Source organism: Acipenser ruthenus, chromosome 26, assembly GCF_902713425.1.
Source record: "Acipenser ruthenus chromosome 26, fAciRut3.2 maternal haplotype, whole genome shotgun sequence".
NCBI lineage: Eukaryota > Metazoa > Chordata > Actinopteri > Acipenseriformes > Acipenseridae > Acipenser > Acipenser ruthenus.
In genome coordinates, this window is record NC_081214.1 from 23,792,294 (window position 1) to 23,803,731 (window position 11,438).

Sequence of the window (11,438 nt, forward strand, 5' to 3'; positions counted from 1 at the left end):
GAGTGAGGGGAGTGGGCGTGCCGCGGGCCGCCCCTCACGTTTTATAGAGCATGCAGTTCTGCAGACAGGTCCTTGTAAAACAGAGTCGCGGGATACTTTGGAAAGATAGGAGTGAACTATTTAGACAGTATTATTAACTGTGTAGGAGGAAAACCGAGGGTAGAGAAAAAATAAGGTGTTTTTGCCTCCCATAAATATTTTTTATCATCTGGGAAACAAATAACAAAGAACAAAAAAAAAAAACATTCTATTAACGCTATATATTGAGAACGTGCTCTTTTGAATAACCATGAAGCAGAATTTAAGTGTACCCGGATTTCTGAGCAAACTGTGGGCTTTGGTGGAGGATCATTCAACAAATGATCTCATTTGCTGGAGTCGAGTGAGTAGAATATGTTACAGCGGGCTGTATGAAATGTAATGAAGAAATTCTGCCAGGTGTGTGTGTCATTTGCCGTGCCGTTTGAACTTCCAGCGAAACCAATACGTCTAAACTCGCGATCGAGTACCGAAAGCAAAAATATCTCTATTCATACGCAGATGCCTGCAGTTTTTATTAGTATGATTTGTGTTAGAACTGCTTTGATACGAGTGGAATACCAACTGCGTCACTAGAATTCTGGCCGCGCTGAAGCATGATCTGTGGGCGTGGTCGTGCCAGATATGTGCTAGTAGCGAACATTAGAATTATTTATGTTTTAAATTCCCTTGAATTATGCAATGCGCGATCTTATAATACCGTAACGTGTATTTACTGCCTTATGGTGATACAGGTAGTGTTTTTTACCATTCATTGTGTACAGTGTTGTAAATGCGCGAGTGTACGTATTTGTAAATAGAATACAGCGCAGCGATTCCGTGTCGGGCACGTATCAAAATCAGGGAAAAACACGCGTTTCCTTTTGTGATGAAATAAAAAAAAAAAATCAAGGTTTTAAAAATGCTTTTTGTTTAAACTGTGAATATGAAAACATGAAGAATTGGTTTGTGAAGAGCAGGCGCGTTTGCGCTAGTACTGTGCAATGCGCATCAGGTTTATTATTAGGACAGTCTGCATATATCAATTTAAATGCGCCACCAAACACTGCCTTAAAAAATGAGTGTGTCCAGGACTAGCTGACCTTCATTGGTCGAGTCTTTTTACCGAGTCCCGCCCCCCAAGAACCTGGATTCTGGATTGGCTGATCCACAGACTGGGGTCTGCTTCGTGTCTTTCCAGGCTGGGGCTACGTGTGGCACACTTGCATTTCCAAGTATAGACGCACTTGTAAAATAAAGCGCTTGTTTGTTATCACGTAGGCGCTCCTGGGTTTTACCACGCACGTATTTAAATAAATCAATCACAGTAGTAAATATTTTACATATAACTACAGTGCATTCATAACAATGAACATTTCATTTGCGATTTAAATCGTGTGGGCGTGGATGTGTGTTTATAATATCTATTTATCTATCAGGTGTTGCAGCAATTGTCAATTAAAAACCAATCAATCCAATAATTAATCATTAATTGAAAAATAGCCATATACATTTAAACTTAACGAGGACAATTTTCACCAATAAATTGAACATGTTTTTATAATCAATTGTTAATATATGCATAGTGTAATTATACAATACTTGATATATTAAAACCCTTTAAAATACAGCCATATATTCTGCAATACGTTCCAGATCATATTACATAGTTCAATTAAACACAGTTATTCAATACAAAAGATTAAAGGACATTAGAACGCAGTTCTCAAGAATTGTTCTAACTAATGTTTGCAGTACTGTGGCAAAGCACACATAATAATGTCAAACGTGGTAAGGGTAGGACAGCGTGGTTCTCTGCTAGGTGTACACATGAGTGCAGTATTCATCAGACGCCAGGTCCAGTCAGATCTGTCAAGTCAGTCACATGGTGCTGCATGAATTCCATGTCTAGGCTCTGCAGTATATTTCCAAGAACAATCTGTTTGAAAAGCATTGCAAGCTGGACCATGTCTCCAAGCTCGCTGTGCTTTGGGCGCTTGGTTGAAGAACTCGTGTTCATTTCAGCACAGTCTTGCTCTTTGATGCTTTTGATAATAGAAGTACTCCACCGGTGTTTAAAAACCCTCTTGCCATTCCTGTTTAGGAAGGATCCAACTGATTCCTTCCTTTATTTTCAAACATTTGATTCATTTCCTATATTGTCAATGGAAAAGCAAGCTCTTCCATGGCAGTGAGATAGCACAGTTCCCTAATTCATTATTATCCTGTACTGGTCCTCCTTGTGGGGCTGGGTTCCAGTCCAGCTGATTCCTGCCTTTATTTTCAAAGAATTTGTTTATTTACCTTAGTGTTGAACAAGGCTTCCCTGTGAGAGCTGGCAGTGCAGTGGGCTAATCCCCTGCCTTCTCTCTCTGAAGATGGCATTTCCAATCCAGCTCCTGGACGTGAGTTCCTGAGGTAAGCAGTGGTGTTGGTTGTAACTGATAATGTTGGTTGTGTTTCCACAGATGGAGGGGAGGATAAAGATCTGACCCCCCCTGCCAGGGAGGAGAGTACAATAACATTATTGAATGCACACAATAAGAATCATTTTTAAAGACTTGAAGTACTGCCTTCCTCTTTGGTCAGGTAGCAACACCCTCACCTTCCACTCTCTTCCCTGGCAGGGGGCCAGGCCCCCCATTCATCTTTGTCCTCCTCCCTCCCTAGGACAGGTCCTCTCCTCCTCCATCTGTGGAAACACAACCAACATCATTGCTTCTCAGGAACTCCAGGAGCTGGATTTGAACAGGCATTTTCAGGGAGGATAAGCCATGGGATTAGCCCACTGCGGCAGCAGCTCCCACTGGAAAACCTTATTCCACACCGATTATAAGGTAAATGAACGCGTTCTTTGAAAATAAAGGAAGTGATGCGCTGGATGTGATCCCACTCCCCCAAGGAAGAACAGTACAGCATGCTCATGAATTAGCCCACTGTGTCATCTCACTGCCGTGGAAGAGCTTGGGGATACATTGTGATATTCAACTTGCTTTCATTTGTGACTTGAATCCAGTGCTCTACCATCTGAGCTACCCAGAGAACTGCGTAACACTGCTGTAAAATGCCAACTCGATACAGAGTTGTTTTTCAACTCTCAATATATCTCAGAGCCGCATGCTGTCTGTTTAATAACACCTCTGGTCTATAAAACTCTGCTTTTAAATGGGATTAATCCATTCCATGACCTGCATACTTAAGTCCATTAGTGCTTGCATCAACAGCTTCTAAGCTGGTCTGGTCAAGGCTTCCAAGCGTGTGGGCTCAGACAGTAACCATAGCAACGACCTGTCATGTGTCACTGTCCATGCTTTTATTATTGGTTCCATTTTCATCATTGTGTTGTTGCTGGTAAAAGTTCCTACAGGAAGTTAGATTTGAATATGTATATGTATTGAGATTTCTTTGAAGGCAGGCTTCATAGGCAGTGTGATATAATATGCTGATCGGGACATTGAGGCTCTAAAGGCAGTATTATAAATTGTGCTGGTGGGCTGCGCTCTGTTAAATGGGCCCTGTGGATGATCTGCAGCACACATCAAAGTGATCTGAATTAGCTCCTCGAGGCGTAACCCTTTCATGCATCTTTATATGGGGACACATGGAAGACCCAAGTGCATGATCCGCATATGAACATGACATTTTTCCAAATTTATTTATTTATTTATTTTTATTGTATTTTTTATAAAGCAATGAAAACTGAAAATGATATTTGTGTCCAAAACTACTTTTTTCAGCTATTAAATATATATATGTATGTATTTCCTGCATGAAAGGGTTAGTTTCACACAAAGAAATGGGCAGACAGCCAGTATTAACAGTGAGCCTATGATCCTGACTTAGGAACACCCTGTATGTAATATATAGATATAATATATAAAGATGTGAGCATGGAGCTCCATGTTGTATTGCAGTTCTGCTCTAGTGTACTACAGCGTTGTCTCGTGCCCTCCCCCCTCCCTCCCTCTCTCTCTCTCTTCAGAACGGCTCCTGTTTCCTGGTGTCGAACGAGCTGCGTTTCTCCAAAGAGGTCCTCCCGCTGTACTTCAAACACAACAACATGGCCAGCTTCGTCCGGCAGCTCAACATGTGTACGTTGCTTAACCTGGAGCCCGTCCTCTTGTTTGAAATCAGCCAGCGAGGCTTTCAAACTCTGTAGGGTACTCCCTTTGGAAACCAGCTGTTGCAGCTCATTGGGCTTTTCCAGTGAAATACAAAATAATAATAATTGTAAATATAAGAATGGCATATACAGTTAGTAATCATTGCGGTCAGTAATCGCCCTGCTTTGCCTCCTTTCTGTTGCAGACGGGTTCCACAAAGTGGTTCATGTTGACATGGGGCTGCCCCGGGAGCAGGAGGAGGTCATCGAGTTCCAGCACCCCCACTTCCGCTGCGGAGAGACCCAGCTGCTGGGGAACATCAGGAGGAAGGTGCGCAGCGCTGTCCAGCTGTGCACACACCGAACCATAACCACACACACACACACAACCAGCTGTGCACACACCGAACCATAACCACACACACACACAACCAGCTATGCACACACCGAACCATAACCACACACACACACAACCAGCTGTGCACACACAGAACCATAAACACACACACACACAACCAGCTGTGCACACACCAAACCATAACCACACACACACACAACCAGCTGTGCACACACCGTGCCATAACCACACACTCACACACAACCAGCTGTGCACACACCGAACCATAACCACACACAACCAGCTGTGCACACACCGAACCACAAACACACACACACACACACACACACACACACAACCAGCTGTGCACACACCGAACCACAAACACACACACACACACACACACACACACAACCAGCTGTGCACACACCGAACCACAAACACACACACACACACACACACAACCAGCTGTGCACACACCGAACCACAAACACACACACACACACACACACACACACAACCAGCTGTGCACACACCGAACCATAAACACACACGACCCCAGCTCTACACCAGCTCTGGGATATTTTTCAACTTTAATACAATGTTCTATATAATGGCTTTGATAGCATTTTGAAAATCAGCGAATATCTAAATCATGAACGAATATTCGAACATGAAAATTCCATGTTGGTCCCAACACTATTTAAAAATCCTTAGAGTCACTCCAGGTGAGATCCCTCGAGCAAGCTTTCAAATGATCCAGTGCATTGTGCTGGTTCCACTGGTATTCATACAACAGAGTGCAGCATGCTGGCTCACTCTCCCCCTCCTCCTCCCCCAGGTATCCATCAGCAGGGGGGAGGAGGTCAAACTGAAGCAGCAGGAGATGTCCAAAATCCTGCTGGAAGTCATGCAGGTCAAAGGTCGACAGCAAGTGGCTGATTCCAAGCTTCTGGCCATCAAACAGTAAGTGACTTGGTTAGAGTGGAGGGACTGGGGGTGGAGGGAGGCAGTGTGCCCTAGTGGTTAGAGCGGAGGGACTGGGGGTGGAGGGATGCAGTGTGCCCTAGTGGTTAGAGCGGAGGGACTGGGGGTGGAGGGAGGCAGTGTGCCCTAGTGGTTAGAGTGGAGGGACTGGGGGTGGAGGGAGGCAGTGTGCCCTAGTGGTTAGAGCGGAGGGACTGGGGGTGGAGGGAGGCAGTGTGCCCTAGTGGTTAGAGTGGAGGGACTGGGGGTGGAGGGAGGCAGTGTGCCCTAGTGGTTAGAGGGACTGGGGGTGGAGGGAGGCAGTGTGCCCTAGTGGTTAGAGCGGAGGGACTGGGGGTGGAGGGAGGCAGTGTGTCCTAGTGGTTAGAGCGGAGGGACTGGGGGTGGAGGGAGGCAGTGTGCCCTAGTGGTTAGAGTGGAGGGACTGGGGGTGGAGGGAGGCAGTGTGTCCTAGTGGTTAGAGTGGAGGGACTGGGGGTGGAGGGAGGCAGTGTGCCCTAGTGGTTAGAGCGGAGGGACTGGGGGTGGAGGGAGGCAGTGTGCCCTAGTGGTTAGAGCAGAGTGACTGGGGGTGGAGGGAGGCAGTGTGCCCTAGTGGTTAGAGTGGAGGGACTGGGGGTGGAGGGAGGCAGTGTGCCCTAGTGGTTAGAGCGGAGGGACTGGGGGTGGAGGGAGGCAGTGTGTCCTAGTGGTTAGAGTGGAGGGACTGGGGGTGGAGGGAGGCAGTGTGTCCTAGTGGTTAGAGTGGAGGGACTGGGGGTGGAGGGAGGCAGTGTGCCCTAGTGGTTAGAGCGGAGGGACTGGGGGTGGAGGGAGGCAGTGTGTCCTAGTGGTTAGAGTGGAGGGACTGGGGGTGGAGGGAGGCAGTGTGCCCTAGTGGTTAGAGCGGAGGGACTGGGGATGGAGGGAGGCAGTGTGCCCTAGTGGTTAGAGCTGAGGGACTGGGGATGGAGGGAGGCAGTGTACCCTAGTGGTTAGAGTGGAGGGACTGGGTGTGGAGGGAGGCAGTGTGCCCTAGTGGTTAGAGCGGAGGGACTGGGGGTGGAGGGAGGCAGTGTGCCCTAGTGGTTAGAGCGGAGGGACTGGGTGTGGAGGGAGGCAGTGTGCCCTAGTGGTTAGAGCGGAGGGACTGGGGGTGGAGGGAGGCAGTGTGCCCTAGTGGTTAGAGTGGAGGGACTGGGGGTGGAGGGAGGCAGTGTGCCCTAGTGGTTAGAGTGGAGGGACTGGGTGTGGAGGGAGGCAGTGTGCCCTAGTGGTTAGAGCGGAGGGACTGGGGGTGGAGGGAGGCAGTGTGTCCTAGTGGTTAGAGCGGAGGGACTGGGGGTGGAGGGAGGCAGTGTGCCCTAGTGGTTAGAGTGGAGGGACTGGGGGTGGAGGGAGGCAGTGTGCCCTAGTGGTTAGAGTGGAGGGACTGGGGGTGGAGGGAGGCAGTGTGCCCTAGTGGTTAGAGCGGAGTGACTGGGGATGGAGGGAGGCAGTGTGCCCTAGTGGTTAGAGCTGAGGGATATCAGCATAGTGTTTTATTGTTTTCTTTTGTTTTCCCAGAGAGAATGAAACCCTGTGGAATGAAGTTTCCTCTCTGAGACAGAAGCACCACCAGCAACACAAAATCACTCGCAAGGTGAGGAGCTCGAGGTCGGGGCAGTGTGAGCCTGCACCCTGCCCTGCTCAATAACGCCTCTGCACCCTGCCCTGCTCAATAACGCCTCTGCACCCTGCCCTGCTCAATAACGTCTCCCTCTCTTCTTTAAACAGATCATTCACTTCATCGCCAGCATGGTGCAGTCCAAGAGCGTGTCAGGAATCAAAAGGAAGCTGTAAGGATTCCCAGTGTTAAATCACCTCGCACTGCAGTGTATCTGGATAGGGTTACAGGGGTGATAAACTTTAAACAAAACCTAGAACACAAAGGCAAAGCTAATGTTTTCTTTCGCAGGTGAGTTGGGATGACTCTCAGCGCAGGTCCCTGGTTCTCTCTCTCTCTCTGTCCTGCAGGCCCTTAATGCACAATAGTTCCGGAATTTACCACTCCAGCCCCAAATACAGCCGTCCAATCAGAATTGAGTCGGATCAGGAGCCCTCGGCTATCCAGGGGAACCTGCAGAACAGCAGCGTGTACCCGGGGGGCGTGATCATCTCTGACATCACACACGTGCTGGAGCGGCGGGCAGTGGGGCCCTGGCAGGGAGATCCCGGGCGCAGCGGGTATGGGGGGCGAGGGGGGGGTGGAGACAGTGGAGGGGAGGGGAGGGGAGGGTTGATTCAGTAAGGAATCGTTTTATTTCATCGATGAGGAGAAACGATCCCTGGCGGTTGTGCCTCTCTAACCAGGGGGAGCGTCAGAGCCAACATGACGCTCCCTCTAGAATCCCCCAGTGAAGACCGGCGACTTTGCACAGCCAGGAACTCAGCCTGCACACCCACTGCTTTCTTATTTGCACATGATTAATACACACACATACAGCATAAATACAAAACAGTAGGGTCCTACGAAAGGTGTGTGTCTGTGTTTGTGCGAGCGTGTGCTTCTGTGTGTGGGTCTGAAAGCGCGCTTTGTCTCCGAGCGTGTGTGTTGATTGATCACTGGTGTGGTTCCCTCTCTCTGCAGAGCCTTCGATGTTAACTGGAGACCCTCTGAGCCGGAGACCCTATTGAAGCAGGAGATTGACCACCTGGTGCCCAGTGCTGCCCCCTGCGCCCTCGCCCCCAGTGACCTCTACCACTCCCTGCTGGAGGAGAGCGGCACTGCAGGGCCCGAGGAGGCCTCTACAGAATGGTACGGACCGGCCTGGCGCTATACTGCCCACGGGCGTGTTTCTGCATGTCTCTACCGTCGATCCTCAAACAAATAATGCAGATCACCCGAGATTAACCGGAACAAAGAGTCAGGGATTCCACTGCTGTTACAAGAGAGCTTGAGCTTTCTTATCCTGTTGAACTCCCATTCTGCATCCTCTAGTTAATCCTGTCGAGTGTGCTGCACTAATGCTTCCCTCTCGCTTCCCTCCCAGGGGGGAGATTGTGGACCACCTAGCCCAGAAGCACTGCTCTCTGTCCAGCTCGCCGCACGTCAACATGGAGCTGCTGCAGGATGTGAGTGTCTCTGCCCTGTCCTGTGCACGAGTACTGCTCTGGTCAGAGGTATTGCTCTCATTATAACCCTGCCTCTCCTCTCTCCCCTCACAGCTCTTAGCACCCTGCCCGGGACCCTCCTGTCTGGAAACGGCAAGGCCCTGGGACATGGTGAGCATCTCAATAACAAGAACAACAGGATGATTCATAAAAACAGGAACGTTATTAATAAGCTGCCCTTGTCCCTCTTTGTCGTTTGTGTACAGAAACGACACAAGATGGCGCGGAAGGAGCCCGGCTGCTCACAGACACCGGAGGTCAATGGTACGGGTCTCTCAAACAGCTGCTAAATTATTTGATATTGTGGAAAAGCATCCTGATGATTACCTTGCTTACATATACCTGAGCAGGGGTGGTGTTCATCAGTGACGTCACTCTCTCTCTCTCCTCTCTCTCTCTCGCTCTCTCTCTCGCTCTCTGTGTCTCTTTCTCGCTCTCTCCCCCCTCTGTCTCGCTCTCGCTCTCTGTCTCTCTCCCCCTCTCTCTGTCTTTCTCTCTCCCTCTCTCTCTCTCTCCCTCTCTTGCGCTCTCGCTCTCTGTCTCCCCCCCCCCCCCCCCCGTCAATTCAAAATTCAAATTCAAAATTCAAAAAATGCTTTATTGGCATGACAAAATGGAATTGAGTTTTGCCAAAGCAAAACTGTCTCTCGCTCTCTCTCGTAGCAGAGATGGTGCAGTACGAGGAGGACATCCTGCCCTCGCTGCTGGAGCTGGCAGAGGAGGCCTTGGGCGCAGGGTGCTACCTCGGGGAGCTGCCCCAGGACCCCCTGAGCCACAGGCACCACCTCTCCTGCAGCTAAACACCCAGCCAGGAGAGCGTGGGGAGACCCGGGGCTGAGCCCTCTGCACCCTGAGAGCACTGCTAGAGGACTTGCTTCTGCTCCGTGGAAGGGGAGAAGCAGAACTGTTCTATTGTGGAGACCTCGATTCACATCTTGTGAGCAGGGCTGGGCTCAATTCAGCCTTTTAATCACTTCCAGTTCCTTTTGAAAATACATTCCCAATTCCTTTGTATCAATTCCAATTCCAAGTAAGGACCGGGAATGGGAATTGGAGAATTAATTTTAAATGGAATTGGAATTTTTATTATTATTTCTTCATTGTTTTGTTATTAATCAGTTTTATCAGGATATTGTTGACTGGGAATAGACCCTGTAATTAACAATGTGTGCAGTTCGGGGTTAGGGCTGTGTGTTTTTACTGGGTATGAGTGCACATTAGCTCCATCTTGTGGACAGTCGTTATAATGCAGTCTCACTGCAGCAGTGCAAAGAGCTTCATGTGGTAATACAGCCTGAAGAACAGTAACCGCACACATCAAACTGGTTATCCTGGGATACTCTTAAACAATGTGCTTGATAAATAAACACTCAAATAACCTCTAATGGTCTTCACAGTTTGACACAATTCAGACAGAAAAAATAAACATTAAATGGGACAGAAAACTACGAGCCAGAATATTGTAGGTTGTGAACAGCTTCGTTTCACAGATCGCTGAGCTGCATTGTGTTAGGAATGTATGGGCCTGCGGTTCTGAAGCACAAGAAGTGGTGACAGGCAGCAAAATTTAAAAAAAAAAAAAAAAAAAAAAAAAAAAAGAATTCTTGAGAATTAACAAAGACTAATTTTTATAAAGGTATATACATATAAATATAAACACATGTTTTTTTTTTTTCTCAGTATGGGCTGAGGGTTACTTATATTACATGTTTCTTGCAGTAAAGAATGATTCTGTTTTTTATAAGTCTGTGTTTATGGGGAAGTGAATAGTTAAGGTAATTTCAGCGCTGTCTCTCTCACCTGACAGGTGTGCGGAGAGACACCTAGGGGCAATGCGGGGAGTTTTTGGTTCACCTGGTGACCTACATTTTAACCAAGATGGGTGTCATCAGAGAACGTGAAAGTTCAAATGATTACCGTCGATTTGCTAACGAATCTAGTTTTCTTATTGTATGACTTGAGTGCTCTTATAAACAACAAAGGTGAAAGAAACTGCCCCGCCTGATGAGCAGACAAGGGAATGGTAGTGAGTGTGTGTCAGAGAAACTCTGCATTCAGCATGTCATCGCCGTCCCCTCAAGCGACTGCGAACCACAAAGAGCACTTCGAAATAATTCAGTTTGTCAGTCAAAAAAAAAAAAAAAGTTTGAATTCTGAAGGCTGTGATGTAATGTTGAAAGTGTTCACGTTTCGGCTATGTTTCATACTGTGTAAATGCATTTTTATGATATAAAATATATATATGTAAGTGGTCTTGGGTCTAGGACAGTTCTTGTGATGTGTGCTTATTGTGTTAAACCTGCTGGGATTGATATTTCATTTCATACCCCCTTACCGATGACGGGCCAGTCTAATGCTAGAATTCACCATCTTACTCTAACCTTAACTGTAACATAAATATCAAGAAAAAAAGGGGTTTCAAATCCTTCAGAAGAAAAAGGGTTTAGGTGTTCTCCGATTGAGAGGTGATCTGGCAAATGAGATCATGAGAGGAGAGGGGAGGTGTGACACACACACACACACACACACGCACGCACACATGGCAGAGGCAGGGAGATCGCTAAGCGGCAAGCCCAGACTGCCTGAAACAGTTGCAGCGCTCTCACTACCCAGGGGCTGTGCGCTCCTCCAGCTCCACAGGCTTGCTTTGTTTTGTTACTGCAGCTGTGGGACTCCGGCCGTCTCGCCAGGACTCCCTTGGTAAGGAGACGAGCCTCTCGATGCGTCACAGTGGAGGCTTCTTCAGTAAAAGGCTTTAACTTGCTGGCTGAAGATGGTTTCCAGCAAACCTGGATTTCAGTCTGTGACTCGTGTTCTGGATTTTGCGGATGGTGTTACCATACAGCAGGCATTTATTGGGCT

The 11,438-nt window shown here is 48.0% G+C and overlaps 1 protein-coding gene across 6 annotated transcripts; it reads left to right on the top strand.

The window, feature by feature from the left end:
- The first annotated feature begins 57 nt into the window (after window positions 1–57).
- On the top strand, window positions 58–10,824 carry LOC117430528 (heat shock factor protein 2-like). 6 transcript variants are annotated; one of them, XM_059000660.1, is made up of 14 exons: window positions 294–382; window positions 2,328–2,436; window positions 2,689–2,855; window positions 4,001–4,109; window positions 4,327–4,451; window positions 5,299–5,423; window positions 6,990–7,065; window positions 7,200–7,261; window positions 7,440–7,649; window positions 8,053–8,220; window positions 8,456–8,537; window positions 8,631–8,687; window positions 8,783–8,840; window positions 9,240–10,824. In XM_059000660.1, the coding sequence occupies exons 3-14, from the start codon at window positions 2,793–2,795 to the stop codon at window positions 9,374–9,376; spliced, it is 1,272 nt and encodes a 423-aa protein (XP_058856643.1). In that variant the 5' UTR covers window positions 294–382; window positions 2,328–2,436; window positions 2,689–2,792; the 3' UTR covers window positions 9,377–10,824. The 6 variants fall into 6 exon arrangements, with proteins under 6 accessions (XP_058856642.1, XP_058856641.1, XP_034759378.2 ...); XM_059000662.1 differs by having other exon boundaries at window positions 2,694–2,855; XM_059000659.1 differs by lacking the exons at window positions 2,328–2,436; window positions 2,689–2,855 and having other exon boundaries at window positions 58–382; window positions 9,243–10,824.
- The last annotated feature ends 614 nt before the right edge of the window (window positions 10,825–11,438 follow it).